This window comes from Hippocampus zosterae, chromosome 12, assembly GCF_025434085.1.
Source record: "Hippocampus zosterae strain Florida chromosome 12, ASM2543408v3, whole genome shotgun sequence".
Classification (NCBI taxonomy): Eukaryota; Metazoa; Chordata; class Actinopteri; order Syngnathiformes; family Syngnathidae; genus Hippocampus; species Hippocampus zosterae.
In genome coordinates this window covers 20507752-20526714 of record NC_067462.1, presented here as the reverse complement: position 1 = coordinate 20526714, position 18963 = coordinate 20507752, and the positions used below count along the sequence as shown (strand labels likewise).

The 18963-nt window shown below is 42.8% G+C and overlaps 2 protein-coding genes across 2 annotated transcripts in view; both read right to left on the bottom strand.

Annotated features, from left to right (window-relative positions):
* LOC127612058 (glycerol kinase-like) overlaps positions 1-1373 on the bottom strand; it is a 32786-nt gene extending 31413 nt beyond the window's left edge. Inside the window, exon 1 of the mRNA XM_052083024.1 lies at positions 1215-1373. Coding sequence (XP_051938984.1) covers positions 1215-1268 — 54 coding nt within the window. The 5' untranslated portion in view covers positions 1269-1373. The remainder of the gene's footprint in view (positions 1-1214) is intronic.
* A 2286-nt stretch (positions 1374-3659) lies between these two features.
* Positions 3660-18152, bottom strand: si:dkey-219c10.4 (high affinity cGMP-specific 3',5'-cyclic phosphodiesterase 9A). Its single transcript, XM_052083093.1, has 14 exons — positions 17984-18152; positions 17028-17189; positions 16876-16927; positions 16611-16713; positions 15090-15232; positions 14935-14994; positions 13119-13296; positions 12909-13031; positions 11728-11820; positions 11545-11612; positions 11354-11456; positions 5355-5459; positions 5091-5237; positions 3660-4981 (listed from the first exon to the last, which is right to left on the bottom strand). The coding sequence occupies exons 1-14, from the start codon at positions 18069-18071 to the stop codon at positions 4781-4783; spliced, it is 1626 nt and encodes a 541-aa protein (XP_051939053.1). The 5' UTR covers positions 18072-18152; the 3' UTR covers positions 3660-4780.
* Between the last annotated feature and the right edge of the window lie 811 nt (positions 18153-18963).

Sequence of the window (18963 nt, the reverse complement as noted above, 5' to 3'; positions counted from 1 at the left end):
ACGATGTGGTAAAGACTGTTCTTGCCACTTAAAACTACTCAGCTACAGCAAATATTTTCATTCTGAAAAATTATTCGAGGGTCACCTTGAGGGCAGGCACAGGCCGCATATGGCCCGGGGGCCGCCTTTTGCCCGATTTGTTCTTACCCATCCAAAAAGTAGGACAGGGGGCCACAAAGGTTAAACAAAAACAAAAACAAAAAAAGAGAAAAGAAAAAAGACCTCCAACTCCACAGATGAGTTAATTTTTGACAAGTGATAGCGTCACACGACAGCACACAACTGATAGGAATTGAAAGGATTTCAAAACTTAAAATCAGATCAAATGAATGAAAATCATTCAGACAAACATGGTGAAGCTGATACAACACTTGCACCGCACGCTAGCCATGATCAACAAGTGGTATAAATTTGCATGCTGATGTGTTATAATTATTATTTTATAATTAATATCGTTAAAGTGTATTTAGCGCATATCCCTGTTTGAGTTTCTTTTCGTCCTTTTAATTGAACGGTGTTTGTTTGTTTTTTCTTCTTTCTTCTTTCTGTATTGTTTTGTGTTTTTTTGTTATTGTAAAGTGTCCTTGGGTGTCTTGAAAGGCGCTTATAAATAAAATGTATTATTATTATTATATTATTACCCACATTCTTGCTGCTGTAGGCTGTTAATTTCCCCAGTGTGGGGCAAATAAAGGATATTTTAATTCACATGTATCAGGAAAAGAACATATTGAAAGCCCTTATTTCTCACCTTGTTTCATGTAACGGTTCCGTTCAATCATTACATTAGTATTTGTTTGATACTGTATGTATATTTTTTAAGATAAGAAAGCCTTTATTTGTCTCACAATGGAGAAATTCCGAATTTACAGCAGCAAAATTATGAAAGGGAGAAAGCAGAAGACAAAAAGTATAGAAATACATTTATATATAATATACATATATATAAAATATAAACATATTAAAAAAGGTTGAGTGGGGGTGAGTCCAGGTTCTCAGGACTTAATTCACTTTTAATAAAGCAAAGTCATTTCATTGTTGTTGAACTTTACTATCCACGCATAGAGCACCTTTATACATACACACATTCGTACATATAAAAATATATGAACACGTTTCTGTCAATATATTCGCGACGCATCAACACGTTGTGAATGATTGTTGTCACAATACAAAACATGACCATGCCGCCCGCACACTGCCACGTCACTTACCAGAAACCTCGTTGAGCTCGTACCCTGGTCAATCGCACCCACGAGCGGATCCATAGCTGTGTTTTCTCTCCTGGAAGCTTTTGAGAGAGAAAAAAACACTCGCGCTCACAAGTCTCGTGTTTGTCTTTGAAGGAGAGCGAAACGAGGAGGCAGGATTTTCGCGGCTGGTAGAAAAGAAGCCCGACCTCTCCAAGCGACGGTCCCATTGGTTAGTTCACTTCAAGGCGTTAGCCGCATTTCGTCCAATCAGGACTCAGTAGAAGAGTGCAAGCATGTGCTCAGCACGTATAGATTCTATACCCTTCCTGTGCTTGCGTGGTTCAATTCCATCTTACCTGGTACCTCTGCACTGTGAAGACGACGGAATAACCACTCAACTATGGGGCCACCCATAAACCTAACACTTAAACACAAAACAAAATAACATATGACCAGTTACATTTTTCCCCTATGCTATATACAGTATTTTCCACACTAAAAGGGGCACTGGATTATGAGGCGCACCTTCAATGAATGGCCTATTTTGTAAATTATTTTCATATATTGGACACACTGGATTATAAAACGCAATCTACAATGCAGCCACAAGATGGAGCTATGATCCTTCCATCCGACTCGAGAGGTGTTCATGACCACCAACGAAAAACGTAATTAACTATAACTTCAATGAAACTACGAAAATTTAAAATAATGCATCATGCATAATGACACAAATTCTGTAGGGGGCTATAAAGTTTATTTTGTGATTTCCTCGCTTGATTTTCTGTTTTGATGCATTATTTTTAATTTTCGTAGTTTCATTGAAGCAATCGTTATTTTACGTTTTTCGGAGGTGGTTATGAACGCCTCTCGAGTCGAACGGAAGAAGAGAAGACACGAGATGGACAAAGACGTACATCCATTTGTTGAGACTGTGAAAACCATTAATAAAGTATGCATTAAAAAACACACACACACACAACAGCTCTCCTTTTTTCAGAGCTGCAACAAAAACTTATTTTATAAAGCGGCAACATAGTTCACGGAACCAACATCAAGTTAGAACATTGTAAGCATGGGACCAGGAAGGAGCCATCTTGGGGTCGACATATTACCGTAATGTACATACACAAGGCGCACTGGATTTTAAGGGAAGCTGTGAGCTTTTAAGAAAATGGAAGACTTTTCGGTGCCCCTTACAGTGGAAAATATGATGAATGAATTTTATTTGTAAATATGACCCTTTTTGAAACAATAGAAACCAGACTTTAGAATTGAATAACAAAATTTTATTAAGTTAGACTTAATTGATGTTTTTAAGTTATGCATATCCCAAAAGTAGTTTAGTTCCTTCCAAAATGATCAGTACAAATTACTCATAAAAGGAACAAGTTCCACAAACTTGACATGGTCAATTTAGCTGTACTTTTTGTAAAGCTTTGACTATTGTGTAATTAAATTAATTATTTTGAACATTCAGGTTTACAGTGCTGACATTTTTCAAACTCAAAATACATAAATGATAGAAGAAGAAAGCAACATTTTGGTGTTACTGGGAGAGTTCTGGTGATTGCCTCCAGAACAGGAGATGTTCATCACTTAAACTTGCACAAAGCCACTTCAGTCAAAATTACTTCGTATATCCACCATTGTGATGTCACAATTAAACCAAATTCAGAACTGATCGTTCACAGATGCATTTTCAGAAGTAGGCAGACAACAAAAGATTTACATGATTTTTTTTTATTGCACACTTGGGGCAGGCACTCCACAGGCACTCCACAGACACACAATACAAACTATGGTACTGAAAAGCAAATTTTCCACAATAGGCCGCTTTAAGGGATATAATTACTGGAGAAAAGAAGCCAAACACAAACATGGACATGTGTCATACACTTTGCAGACAAGCAGCTGTTCCAACAGCTGGCAAGGTTTAAAAGTTCAGTCATGCTTAAGGCAAAAATAAATCCTAAAATAGTATTGATCTTTGTGGGGAAGTTGCATCTGTGGACGCTATTTGATTACTCACACAGTGTGAATCCCAAGTGGTCCCACCTGCCAACTAATAGTTGATAACAGATCAAATATTTCTACTTAATAGCAGACCAATAATTTGTACTTATGAAGTTTACTGGTTGCTTTGTTCACACTGATTGGCCCCTTGAAACAAAGGCCCCTGGAGGCAGTCGACTAATGGGCCACCCGGGAGTGGGCCAAATTATTTAAAATGATCCTGAAAAAATAAATTAATTAATGCTGTGATGTACATTGGTCCTTTTTTATAGGACATTTTTGTCATGCATCTGGTTTGGAACTGTGTGGTATTAGTGGTCGCCCTGTAGTGTTGATGGAAAATCATCACAAGTCAGTTGAAGCAGCTGAAATGACGCAATCTGGCACGTTAGCCTTACACCAGCCTCCGTTGTGTGCAAGAGGAAAAGTGCTTAAAGGGGAAGCAAACACTTCTTCTTTTTTTTAACAATATGTTCTATATGGCTGAATATTGTGTTTGTGGAATATGAATTCGGCAGCAAAATCCACCTCTTGTATCCATCTGAAGAGGCGGCCATTTTGCCATAGTTGACTGAAAATGACATCACAGTTACTCAGAGCTCAGATAACGAACAATCATATGTCATCTGTTTTCTGAGTTTGTTCACGTGACATTCACAAGCTGAGCCGTGATTGGTCATTACTTGAGCAACAGTAATGTCATTTTCAGTCAACAAGTGTCAAGATGGCCGTCCCCTGAGATCCACAAAAAGTGATTAATTTAGTGACTGAATTTATCCATCAATTCATCCATTTTCAAATCTACTTATCGAGAACAGTGCTGCAGCTTGTCCTAGCTGTCTTTGGGCACTTGGCTGGGTACAGCCTGAACTGGTTGCCAGCCAATCGCAGGGCCCACATAGATGAACAACCACTCACACAATTTAGAGCAGGAATGTCCAGCTCCAGGCCTGGAGGGCCACTGTCCTGCCTGTTTTCCAGCTCTCCCGGCCCCAACACACTTGATTCAGGTGATCAGATCATCGGCCAGCTCTGAAACAGCATTGGAACGATCCTGATTATTTGAATCAGGCGTGTTGCAGCCGGGAGAGCTGGAAAACAGGCAGGACGGCGGCCCTTGAAGATCGACTTTGGACACCCCTGATTTAGAGTATTCCATTAACCCTACCATGCACATTTTTCGAATGTGAGAGGAAACAGGAGTACTCAGAGAAAACCCACACAGGCATGGGGAGAACATGCAAACTCCACACAGGAAGGCTGGAGCCAAAATCCAACCCTGCACCTCAGCACTGTGGGGCCGACGTGCTAACCAGTCGACTACCGGGCCGCTTGGAGTCAAGACAAGTTGCCACCAAATTTCGAGTCAAGTCATAAAATTTTGCTCAATCACAACATACATGTTAAGAGTGATAAAATGCATTCCGCCACACTGTTGACTCAAAATGACATGTGCACATGTGTGTGCACGTGTGTGCGTGCGTGTGTGCCTGGCTCTAAATACAAACATGAAGGGTCCATGTCAAAAGACACATACAGTATTACACATACAGTATTGTCGAATATTTTAGTCACGATAAACACTGTGTGTTTGTTTTTGAGGCTTCAGATGCAGAGTTCTGACACTCATCTGTACTCAGCTGGCCCACTGGTATCTCTTTGCTCTTGAATCCATTTTCACACGGAGCCCGGTTTGCTTTCTCTTTCTCCAGGGCTTTCTCCAACTCAGTGTAGTAGTCCAGGGCCTTTCGTACTGGGTCCATGAGGTGTTGCTGCAGGATTTAGATGAAAAATATGCCACCACAATAATGGTGATTCCCCAAGACCAATTGGTTAGGATTGGTACATTTTCAGTGTCATGTTTTATTGAAACGTTATTACCTCCAGACAGGGAAAGAGGTTGGCCAGCTCTCGAAAGAGCGGCAAAAGCACAAATCTGATGAACCCCGTTTGAGATGAAGGTTTGGTTATCTTGTCTCGGTCCATGAAAGGGGTGACAGGAAGACCCTCTAACTTCTCAACATCACTCTGCGGACAACATAGAATCAATTAAACTTTAATTGTAAATGTAGATATCATAATAACATGTTTGTCATGCCAGACGAGTTTAATATTTGGCCCCAATATGCACGACAAGTCAGTCACCTGGTTGTAGAACTCCTGTAAAAGACAATCCAGCCAGGGCTCTGCAACTTCCATGGGGCGGGCTTCATTCGAGATGTCACTCACTTTGATCAGAATCATCATGAGCTGCATACATAAGGGACAAAGAAAGATTCTAAAGTACAGAACTGTAATCCTTTGTTTATCGCAGGGTTAAGTTCCAAAAAGAGCCTGTGATAAGTGAAATCCGTGAAGTAGCCATCTTTATCTTTTACAATTATTATGTATACAATACTGTATTGAATGAAACCAAAGATTAAGTTTTTTTCCCTGAAAGAAAAATATATACAGTATATATACCTGTGTATATATATATATATATATTTGACACGGACCCAGTATATATAAATAAATACATAAATAATATATATATATATATATATATATATATATATATATATATATATATATATATATATATATATATATATATATATATATATATATATATATATATCTCTTTTAAACAACTTCTTCGAAACACTATGTGAAACATTTCGCCGACATTGTGGGTTTTGTCATGGGGAAAATTTGGCAAGTACAGAAAGCAATGAGGCGTGGAGACTGTTGACATTTGTCTCCAGTCCCTTAGACAATCAGGATGCAGAACACAATGCATTGTTTTAAAAAAATCTGCACAAAAACAAATCCGTGAAAGAGTAAAGCCGTGAAAGATGAACCGTGTTATAGCGAGGAATTAATGTATTGTCAACATTACTGTGCATCAGCAGTCAGGGTTGGCAAGTGAGCCACTGCCGGTCCCTGCTGGCTATTCTGTGCATGTGAAAAGGAGTGTTGGAACCTTGCAATTACTGTACTGTACATACATTAAACTTGTACCATTTTGGTTCCATGGTCTGTGCTTTATCTTGATTTCCTTTTCAATAATTACATGTTATATCATCATTTAAATAGTTGAACTTGTTTGGCAAGAAGTGAAGAGAGGCAATGAACGTAGAGCCGTGACCATGAATGACCAACTTCGGCAATTGACGCATGCACTCATAACAAGAGACGTTGACGTTTGTCTTTCTATCACCAATAAACTTGTTTTTACCATAAATGTACTGCACACGCTGACGTCCAACAGTCTGTGGAATATAGTTAATGTACTGTCTGTGACATATTTAATCTCTGTCGGCCAGAAAACGATTCAAAGTGCACGGTGGAGCCCAGAAAGTAACGAGTTGCTGCCGCCAGGTGGCAGTGCTGCACTCCATTGGTTCAGTGCATCGAATGGTGGAAGGGAACTCCGGTTCCTCGAGAGAGATATCCTGCCTGTTTTAGATTCCTCCCTAGTCCAACACACCTGATTCAGATGATCAGATCATCAACCGGCTCTGTTGCTCGTGGGAGAGCTAGAAAACATGCAGGACAGCGGCCCTTGACACAAGTTTGGATACACCTGCTGTAAATTGTGCCAAGATGTGAGTCTAAGCGCCGATGGATGCATGGATTGATGGATAGATGAGCCAAAACAATTGAAAATGCTGCAAAAGGTACTTCCAATATTTTGTTAGCACCCCCCCCCCCCCCCCAAAAGACAGCACTTGCACACGCACGAACTTGGCCTCGTGGTCAAAACAGTCTTTTGAAAACCACCACTGTCGGAGCATAGATCATTAACTGCAGTGGTTCTCTATTATTTTCTGACATGCCCCCCCCCCCCCATTGTGCTTTTTTTCTCTTTTTTAAATCAAAGATGATGTCTGGATTAATGGCTACAATTAGCACGTTTTGCAATGCAGAGCTTTTCGAAGCGAGGTTTGAAGCAGGACACAGAAACTCTCGGGTCCTGCTCAATGTGTAGCCGGGACCTGTATTTTAGTTTGCTGAAGTAGCAGTCACAAAGCGGCATGATTGTTGGCAATATTCTGCACGTTTTCGCTGAAAAAAACTCAAGCAGTTTATCAGCGTGATTGGGGTACAAGACATTAGTACAATGTCTTTAAGTGTGACGTCCACTACCATTTTTTTAGACACGGTCAGCACATCGATCTTTCTTCGTCTGCCACCGCAGTCACGTTGAAGCCAAGCGCTCCATACGCTTGTCATATTTCCTCCCTGAGAATGCTCCTTGCGCAAACTCTGCCAATGAGAGCACCACTGCCCCCTAACATAGTGGAGGTGCAACTGCATGTACATGTTCCCCGAGGTCAAACGCGCCACCTTTGACGGAGCCTCGCCCCCCCCCCCCCCCCCCCCCCAGGCGCCACAAGTAAAAACAACCCTTCCATATCATTCAATTAAGGCAGAGTGATTGAGAAAACAGTGGAGTATACAACTTGAGTAGACAATTGTCTTCATGCTCAGTACTACGAGAATTCTTATCTCCTGCCGTAGTTGCAATGTCAGTGAAGTGTCAGTTGAAAAGATGTTACGTGACCCTAACCCTGAACTGTTTAAAAGGTAGACCCAACACAGGCCAGAATTTCACTTCTAATTCAGGTGACTCTGACCTTGATCACTACTGTTGTAATTCCTAAAGGAACCTAGCCGACCACTGAGTTTAGTTTTTAGTGACTGATGGCCATGATTGATTTACAATCTGTTAGATGACCTATTTCCCTGTTACGTAACTGCAAAGGGCTATTATCGCTTGAGCTTTCTGTTGCTTAAGATTAATGGCTAACATGCTCTTTTGATTGTGAAATGGGGCGGTCAACACAGCCAGACATTCACTTAAACTCATTTCAAACTTCACACACTTCACACTTGAACTTTAAACCCAATGATAGAGATTTGTATCCAATCTGTTCCATTTGAAGTAGTTGCTCCCATCTGCAGTTTTGATATCTTTTCTGGAGTTTATGACATTCACTCTCCTCATTCTCCTTAGTAACAGGTTCTGCTGACTTAATTTATATTTATGTTTTAATTTTTCTAGCCAATCAAAAACAAAAAACAAAACAAATATTTGAAGTGCAGTATATCTGGCAGCGTAGCCCCAAATAGAAGTTTTGGTCATCGTTTCAGTTCAGGTCATCAGAAGTCACTCTTGTTCTGCCACCTGGAAATACCCTGGGGCCTCGTAAACGAGCATTCCAAATTGGTCAAAGCGTCCATTCTAAATGTGACGGATGTCACACACACAAAAAAGAAGGAAAACTATCTCAGAAGAGGCATCCATCCATCCATCATCTACCGCTTATCCGGGGCCGGGTCGCAGGGGCAACAGCTTTAGCAGGGAAGCCCAGACTTCCCTCTCCCTAGCTACTTCTTCCAGCTCTCCCCGGGAGATCCCGAGTCGTTCCCTGGCAAGCTGGGTGACATAGTCTCTCCAGCGTGTCCTGGGTCTGCAGAAGCTAGCTCTTGGGACATGGAATGTCACCTCTCTGGCAGGGAAGGAGCCCGAGCTGGTGTTTGAGACAGAGAATTTCCGACTGGATATAGTCGGACTTGCCTCCACACACAGCCTGGGTTCTGGTACCAGTTCTCTCGAGAGGGGTTGGACTCTCTTCCACTCTGGAGTTGCTCACGGTGAGAGGCGCAGAGCAGGTGTAGGCATACCCATTGCCCCCCGGCTCAGTGCCTGTACATTGGGGTTCACACCGGTAGACGAGAGGGTTGCCTCCCTCCGCCTTCGGGTGGGTGGACGGGTCCTGACTGTTGTTTGTGCATATGCACCAAACAGCAGCTCAGCATACCCACCCTTTTTGGAGTCCTTGGAGGGTGTGCTGGAGAGTACTCCTACTGGGGACTCCCTTGTTCTGCTGGGGGACTTCAATGCTCACATGGGCAATGACAGTGATACCTGGAGGGGCGTGATTGGGAGGAACGGCCCCCCCGATCAGAACCCGAGTGGTGTTTTGTTATTGGACTTCTGTGCTCGTCACGGATTGGCCATAACGAACACCTTGTGCAAACATAAGGGTGTCCATATGTGCACTTGGCACAAGGACACCCTAGGCCGCAGTTCGATGATCGACTTTGTAGTTGTATCATCGGATTTGCGGCCGCATGTTCTGGACACTCGGGTGAAGAGAGGGGCGGAGCTGTCAACTGATCACCACCTGGTGGTGAGTAGGCTGCGATGGTGGGGGAAGATGCCGGTCCGTCCTGGCAGACCCAAACGTATAGTGAGGGTTTGTTGGGAGTGTCTGGCGGAATCCCCTGTCAGAAGGAGTTTCAACTCCCACCTCCGACAGAGCTTTTCCCATGTTCCGGAGGAGGCGGGGGACATTGAGCCCGAGTGGACCATGTTCCGTGCCTCTATTGTTGAGGCGGCCAATCTGAGTTGTGGCCGTAAGGTGGTTGGTGCCTGTCGTGGCGGCAACCCCCGTACTCGCTGGTGGACACCAGCAGTAAGGGATGCCGTCAAGCTGAAGAAGGAGTCCTATCGAGCCTTTATGGCCTGTGGGACCCCAGAGACAGCTGACTGGTATCGACCGGCCAAGCGGACCGCGGCTTCGGTGGTCGCCGAGGCAAAAACCCGAGCGTGGGAAGAGTTCGGTGAGGCCATGGAAGCCGACTTCCGGACGGCTTCGAGGAAATTCTGGTCCACCATCCGACGTCTCAGGAGGGGGAAGCAGTGCACCACTAACACTGTGTACAGTGGGGATGGGGCGCTGCTGACTTCGACTCGGGACGTTGTGAACCGGTGGGCAGGGTACTTCGAAGACCTCCTCAACTCCACCAACACGCCTTCCTTGGAGGAAGCAGAGCCTGGGGACTCTGAGGTGGGCTCTCCTATCTCTGTGGTTGAAGTCACCGATGTTGTTAAAAAGCTCCTCAGTGGCAAGGCCCCAGGGGTGGATGAGATCCGCCCGGAGTTCCTCAAGGCTCTGGATGTTGTGGGGCTGTCCTGGTTGACACGCCTCTGCAACATCGCGTGGTCAACAGGGAGAGTGCCTCTGGATTGGCAGACCGCAGGGTGTCCGGGCTCTCCCTTAGAGATAAGGTGAGAAGCTCAGTCATCTGGGAGGGGCTCAGAGTCGAGCCGCTTCTCCTCCACATCGAGAGGAGCCAGATGAGGTGGCTTGGGCATCTGATTCGGATGCCTCCTGAGCGCCTCCCCGGTGAGGTGTTCCGGTCATGTCCCACCGGGAGGAGACCCCGAGGAAGACCCAGGACATGCTGGAGAGACTGTCACCCAGCTTGCCTGGGAACGACTCGGGATCCCCCGGGGAGAGCTGGAAGAAGTAGCTAGGGAGAGGGAAGTCTGGGCTTCCCTGCTAAAGCTGATGCCCCCGCGACCCGGCCCCGGATAAGCGGTAGATGATGGATGGATGGATGGATGGAACAAAACAGAATAAAACGCATCATTTTGAATTCCTGATCATTTGAATGTCTGCGTGACTACTGTCTGCTTTCAAAATACTGTGGTTTACCACAATGAAAGACACCCAAAAGCTCGCCTTTTTTAAATTTATTGTTGTGATTTTTTGCTTATAAAGGTTTTGGGCAGATGAAACAACCTCAGTGAATGCAACGCACATTGTACCCACTTCGAACATGGTGTTGATTGAGCCACTCAGGAGCCTCTTGATATGTGAGCCCTCTGCAGGCGTATTGATATTGAGATGAGAACAGAATGAGAGACCACAAAGCGTCCATTCTAAATATGACGGATGTCAGTAATGTGACTCTGTAAAGTTCTTCTAGATAAGCCTTTCAAGCATGAACATGGTTGTGAGCTGTAACATCACTCCATAACGTGTCCTCCATTTTCAAGTCAACCATTTTCAGCATTCGGATAGAAATGATAACTGTCATTTTCAAAAACACTCAATTTGATTTCAAATGGTTGTATTGAGGTTCCAAAATGCCATTGGTAGGGTTTGACTGACAGTCGACATATCACCTGTTTTATGTCCTTCACATTTACGGCTATGCTGTCTAAACGGCTCCTAAAACAAATTCTAGGGGAGATACCAGAAGCAAAATCTGGAGAGAAAAAAACACTCATCAAAATCCGATTCCATAGTTTGTAGAGGGATTCAAATAAAGTCATCAGAGTACAAAAAAGTGGCATTTCTTACCACATCTTTGTGATCCTTGTTGTCAAAGTCAAACATAGACAGAATGGACTTGAACTTGTTGAGGATCTCATTGTGCCTTGTCATGTCAGTGGCCAGAATGCACCTGAAGTTTAAAAAAAAAGATGCTGTTGTGTAACCATTCTGGACAGAGCATGGTGATGTTCATGCAAAGAATATAAAAATGGTCTCACTTAATAATGCCTTCCCTTATCCGTTTGTACTGGTCTAGAGACAGATTTCTGAAGATGTTGCTCTCTGTCTAGACAAAACAAAGCCCTTATTTAATCACTGCTGCTTTATCACTCCCTTTATTTTACCTCCTGGTGAACATGTTGCATTTCTAAATGTTTCATGGCTTTGTTGAAAAGTTGTACCTTCTCCAGTATATCAAAAGCTACAGCGCAGTGGTGATTCTCCAAGGGAGAGATGTCATTGTAGCGTAGAGCAAGTTCCGTCCGAGCATTGATCTGGAATATGGATACATACCATGCGTTTTCTCAATTGCAAGTGAGAATGGATTGCAAAAAATTAATGTATGTTAGTTAATATATATTTATAAAGCACTTCTTACAAAGACTCAGACGTGCTATATGCGCTGTAAAGACTGAATACAAGTTCAGCATTTCTGGTGGTGCTATTTCATGGAAAGTTAATGGAGTTCGGGTGGTCGACCGTGAATGTATTGCAGGGAGGTGCGAATTACGCATTTGCTGCAATGCGTTGCAGGGCGGCATGCCAAAAACCCACACATTTGCCCATTCGCTCAAGTTTTGTCACAAATCGTCTTGCAGACCATCACCTTCACCCTTACATGTGGTTTTTGAGGTCTGTAGTCACCTGGAACTGTTTAACACGGTCACATGCAGCAACATAAGCATGGTGAAATTAAAACAGTGTAGGATAGGGGAGTCCAACGCTGGTCCTCGAGGGTCCTTATCCAGCATGTTTTCGATGTCTCCCCCCTCTAACACATCTGATTCAAATGATCAGCTCATCATCAATCTCTGAGAGGCCTGATAACAATCTTGATCAATTAAATGTCAAACGTACTAGATGGGGGCCCTCAAGGATCGGGGTTGGATACCCCTGATGTGGGACAATATCATTATGGTCTGCTCGGACCGCGCTAAAAAGGAGTAGGCTTGGACAATGAGGAGCGAGGAAGTTGGCGCATCTGATGAGTGTATTTGACTTGTTTCCAGTGGTTCATGGTCCACCAAGATAGCATTTAGCAGCTAAAGTAACACAACCACTGGCCACCCGATTCAGTAGCGATATTCAAATGTTTTTTTTCTTCTGCAGGAAGTGAAGGAGACATCCCTCCTCTTCCCGGCTCGAAGCAGCCGGTGTGGAGTTTCCCCGCAATCAAACGCATGCAAAGACACGCAGGGTGATGTGATATTTCATGTTTGGTCTGAATGTAGCATTACATAGTTTAAATGCACATTTGACAGTCAATAAAAGAAACGGAGGACTTGCATTCCGACAAGGATACTGTAATGTTGATGACTTTCATGAGATGTTTTTGTTGTTGTCATGGATTTGCTGTTGCTACCTGATATGCATTGTTATAGCCAGTGTGGTCAAGATCATGGCAAACTGCAGAGGTCAGCATGATGAGCAGGTCAATGCTGTCCATCTTACTTCTCAGGTCAGTCAACCAGATTAAACCATACATCTGTGCAAGAGAGGACACATTTGTTTTGCTTTTCTTCTGTCACGATCTCTCGCTTTGTGCCTGTGCGCACGTGTGCGACCCACTCACCATCTGGGTGACACAGAAGCAATGCTTAAAGTTGTGGAAGGGGATGTTGTTGTATCTGCAGTACACTTCAAACAGGAACTCTTGTAATACTTCAGGTTCAATATTGTAGGTCGTGAGAAAATCTAAGTCTGTGTACATGACTTGCAGAAGGACCATTATCTCCGCATCCTCCCATTGCCTGCACTCACAAAAAAAAAAAGGAAAACTATCTCAGAAGAGGCAGTGACCATGTAATATTTTCCAGTAATAGTGGAATTATAATGCAATTATAATATAAGGAGGAACTGAATAAAAAGCAAAATTTTGAATTCCTGATGATTTGGATGTCTGCTTGACTACTGTCTGCTTTCAAAATACTGTGGTTCACCACGATGAAACACACCCAAAATCTCGTCTTTTTTAAAATTTATTGTTATGATTTTTTGCTTATAAAGGTTTTGGGCAGATGAAACAACCTCAGTGAATGCGACGCACATTGTACCCACTTCAAACATGGTGTTGATTGAGCCACTCAGGAGCCTTTTGATATGTGAGCCCCCTGCAGGCGTATTGATATTGAGATGAGAACAGAATGAGAGACCACTTCTTTTTCAGAAACACAGAGAGGCTGACAGAAAGGCATCCGGAAAGTATGAACAGCACTTCAGTTTTTCCCCATCTTGTTATGTTTATCACCTTATTAAACCTTAGATAACAACCCATAATGACAATATGATTTTTTTGGGGTGCAATTATTTTCAATTTATATTAAAAAAATGTGCATATTGTTTTTTAGTCTTCACAGCCATTGCTTAGTGTTTTGTTATTGCATTTCTTTCTGTAATTAAAAGTATTTTTAATTATGATGCCACAAGCTTGACACACCTATCATTGGATAGTTTCACCGATTTCTCTTTGCAGCACTTCTCAAACTGCCATCCAGGCTGTCATCTTTGTTTGTGGCTATTGGTATGCTACTGTCATGTTTGTTTCAGTCATGTTTTGGTCATGTTTTTGTTATTGAGAGTTTTTAGTTTCTGCCATGGTTTTTGTTTGTTACTTTGGATTCGTTTTGTTTTCATGACTTTGTTTTGGATTTGGTTTTCTGTGTTTTATCAATACACTTCTTCAAATACACCCTGCTCCTCCCTCCTGCCTACTTTTTGGGGTCCACCACCACCTTGCTACGTGACAAGTGGAACCTTCAAAGCAGCAGAAACTATTCTGCTGCTGCCCTTTATTCGTGTCTCAAGACAATCCTATCTTGGAGGTCCATGGACAATTCTTTTGACTTCATTTGTGCTCTGACTTTGGGACCTTATATAGACAGGTGTGTGTCTTTCCAAATCATGTCCAATTAACTCAGTTTAGCACAGGTACATTCCAATTAGACTGTAGGAACCTCTCAAGGATGATCAGTGGAAATATGAGCCAGACTAAGATGGTTTGGACATGTCCAGAGGACAGAGAGTGAATATATCGAGAGGATGCTGAGTTTTGAACTGCCAGGCAGGAGGCCGAGAGGAAGAGGAGGTTTATGGATGTAGTGAAAGAGGACAGTGACAGAAGAGGATGCACAAAACAAGATTAGATGGAGGCAACTGATTCGCTGTGGCGACCCCTGAAGGAAAAAGCCAAAAGGAAAAGAAGAAGAAGTCATTATGGAGTTTTGTGTGTAAAATTTTCAAGAGGAAAAATAATTCATTCCATTTTTCAGTGAGGCTGTGGCATAAAAAATGTAGGTGCTGTGAACACTTTCCAAATGCACGATAATCATGAGCAAACTGTCTACCTCAGTGTTAATACACTTGGCTAAAGGTGCCAAATCCAGACCTACCAGTTGTCAAATGTTGGCGTCTTCAAGTACTGCCTCACTTCTTCCGTTACCTCCAGAGTGCTATGAGGGTGATATACGATAATAATAAGAAATGAAGACATTTGTTCATGCAAATATAGGTACTGTGTATGAAGTATTTATATGGTTGCACATGCCTCATCTGAAGGAACTTTTCACGCACATGCTCACATTCCTCTTTTGTTTTATACAATGTTCTCTTGTGGTAGAATGGAGAGGGCTTGTGCGCTGCCTCTGACAAGTCCTTGAATAACCCAAGCCAGCTAAGATGCTCCACACTCTAAAATTAATTGGTTAAAGACTGACGTTAGCTCGACAGTGCATGCTTCTTAAAGTACGGTACTGAAATGTAATAAAATATACACTACCGGTACTCAAAAAAAGTTTGGGATATTTGGCTTTGAGGTGAAATTTATGGAAAATGTAAACAGTTATTGCTACACCGATATATCACAAAAATAGGGCATTCAAGTAGAAGGATGCACCGGTGATTTTGTCGGCTCAAACAATTAATTGAACCAAAAATTAACAACAATGTTGGGTACAAAACAACAACACAATTAAACGTCTCAAAAACTTGTCATGTGCCCTTGAGCATCAATTACAGCTTGGCAACGACATCTCATGCTGTTCACAAGTCGATTTATCGTCTGCTGAGACATGGTATCCCACTCTTCAGCCATTAGGTCATTGAGGTTCTGGGGTGCAGAGATCCGAGCCTCTCCACGGCAACTCAGCTGATCCCACAGGTTTTCAATGGATTCCGGTCTGGAGAAAGTGGAGGCCATTCCATTTGAGGTACACCAGTCTACAACAGACATTCCCTGATGATGCGACCTCGATGAGCTGCAGCATCGTCATCCATGAAGATGAAATTAGGCCCGTGTCGTTCATGTAGGGACCCACTCACCATACAGGTAGTATGGGCTTGTCAATGTGTAGGGCAGTTCTGTACTGACTGGACACAGCTGCCACACTGTAACACCGCCACCACCAAAAGCTCATCCGGTGATAACAGTGACTGATGCTGTGCACTCTCCTTGCATCGTTGGCAGGCACCATTATTGCTCTCAGAGAACAGCACTGAGACCCACTGGCCCCTCATCCAGCGTTAATGTGTTGAGTGGCATTCATCATCCGATTTCTTAGGGCGTTGGTCACAATGTAGCGGTCATCAGAATGCAATGTGGCAAAAGGATGTCCACTTCCACATCTTTCTATGACTCTTCCAGTCCCTCTGTAACTACGCTGCAACCTGCTGATGACACTGTGTCTGAAACTTCCTGTTTGAAGCATGACAATGGCGAGGTACTGTTGATCCATTGTTTGGTGTCGTCTTCGTCTCATGATGTCAAAATGTGAACAGCATGATGAGGATAACTGTTTAAACTCAAGCTCTAATTGAAGCAGGACATCAAGGATCAAACGCCCATTGTGAATTTTCCATTAAACTCCTCGTTAGAGAACAGCAACTTGTGCAAAAGGTACTGGAACATTTAAGATGTGCATTCAAAAGCTGAAAGAAGGTCACATTAAGTTGATCTGTAAAGGTTTGAATGCATTTGAGGCTCGTCCTGAAATTTCACCTGAAAGCCAAACATCCATAACCTTTTGTGAGTAGAGTAGTTGTCCTCAGAATAGGAAATATAATTGTTTACCTCCAGTTTCTCCCGGAATGAATCCACCTGTTTCTTCATCTCATAGATGACTGCAGGTGTAGTTCCTGCTTCATCGAGGATTTTCTTTTCCAGGCCTTTGAGTCTGACACACAACATAATTGCCTTTACACATTCAACTCCTTTGTACAATGATAGAATAAAGGCCAGGAAATGTACCGGTACATTTAGCTTGCTGTCATTTAGCGTTGACTGGTTTCATATGCTGCACTTGAAACGTGTTCTTTGAGGTTTGAGGTCTCTATACCTTTTCTCCATAGATGAGAGATCAAATCCCAATGCACCAGCAAGCTCCACACCTTATTTGCACCACAAAAAAAAAACATAAATGTCATGTCAAATGTTTTGAAGGCAACCTACACATGCTACTTTTCTTTTTTTTTGCCAAGGAAAAGCTACCTAATGGCTCACTGTTGCAGCCAGAAGCCACCACCTCCAGTTTGTAGCAAGTGTTAGGCTTGTTCGGCTCCAGGTTGGGTGAGATGTTGATGATGTTGCCTTTAGGATTGTAAAGCTTTAAGATGTCATGTGGACCGGCTTCAGCTGCGGATCGGAACAGATCTGGAAAGATTGCTTCTGTTTTTGACATTTCTTAAGATTCAATGCTCTTCTTTGACTCACGGCAAATGAACTTTGCTTGACTGTTTGTGAAATTTCACTATCAAAGTCAGTGCCACCCGAGACCTCAGAGAACTGTTCCCTGAAGATTGAGAACGGAAGCCTTATGTGTTCAAGTTGAAACAGCGCCATTCAGTTGGCTCATTTCAACCTTTGCAGATATCATGACTTGTGTGACCGAGAATCTATCCAGACATTCAATGTTGCATTTCTTGATTGAACATTTCACACAAATGCTGTAAAATGTTTGATTGCACACGAAATACTCAACAGTTGTACACACACCTAGGCTTTCAGCTTATACAACTCTTATTGCGTAATACTGTATTGACAAGTCGCATTCAAAATAGGGTGGTTGATAGGGGTCTTTTTATTCGTCATCAGTTCAGACCCTTTTGACCTTCCACAACACTAAGAACAAAACACACCAATAACGTTTTTAGGACAGGGAAGTGACCATGCCGACGGAAGAGCTGTCAGTGGCAGCTGCATGTCGTTGGAAAGTCGGAAGACCTCCAATGCCCCTGTGCTATTCTTTCCATGACCAAACCATTGTGAGATCTGTGTGCATTAGGTCTCACTTTGCTTTCACATTACCAGTTAAACATTGTGTATTTTTACCACTATCACAATCAAAATCAGAAAACCTTTCAATTCAGAAACTCCAAACTCATTACTGGTGAATTCAGACAAACACATTACACAATGAAAATAGGCCTTAAATGCTCTGCTCTTACCTTTGACATCCTGAGCAGGACAATTCACCGGGAACTCAGCTTGCTCAGGTCTCCCATTTACTGTAAAGTAAATAATTTTTGTTGCCATTGCATTTATTTCGAGCAGCTTATGTTGCTGTGTGAACTGTAAGTCTGAATCATGCGTAGGCTTCACCTCATTATGCTACTTTAACAGGCACTCCTCCTCCCTTTTTTATTCTTCCCACCCCTTCAGTGGCCCGCCTTCTGTTCTCCACTGGACGGTATTTCTTAATGACACAAAACTAAAACAATCAAACAATAGACCCCCCCCCCCCCCATTATGGTCAAGATTACCATTAAAAACACCTCCCAAAACATTTTCACGAAGATTTTTATGAAGAGATATCAGAAACAAACAAACAAAAAAACTTCAAATGAAATGGCTTTGAATGATGTGTCATCATATAAATTCCATCAAACAACTCTTTTTATGCTTCGTATCCATCAATATTATTTACATAGCGGCAGATAATCTTCCTTGTCACAGAGACGTGGCATCTGATTTGGGGTAAAAAGGCTGACTACACCCCAGACTGGTCATCAGTTAATTGCAGTGCACACAGAAATAGACAGCAGCACATTTATGTTGACACAAACAAACAAAGAGGAGCAATTGAAACCATATGGCCTGCACAGAAGTCAGAACGGTGAACCACTACACTATTCATGATTTCTTCTTAGCAAAGGTCAATTAACTGCGCCAAAATAATTATTGTGTCCTTGCTGGCTGCCATGACAGATACATGGCGATACATGATGTAACAAATACATTATTTCGTGTTGGATGCCATTTACATCACTCACACAGACGTGTGTCCAACCAACACTCAAATGTAATTCTCGTTGTTCCTATCAAGTCATCCAGGAGTCGTCGTGGTGAACAAACAAAAGGTGGACCAAAGCCAGTCCTTCTCAAATAGGCATGCAAAAAGTGAAATTGCACATGCACTATATTAGGC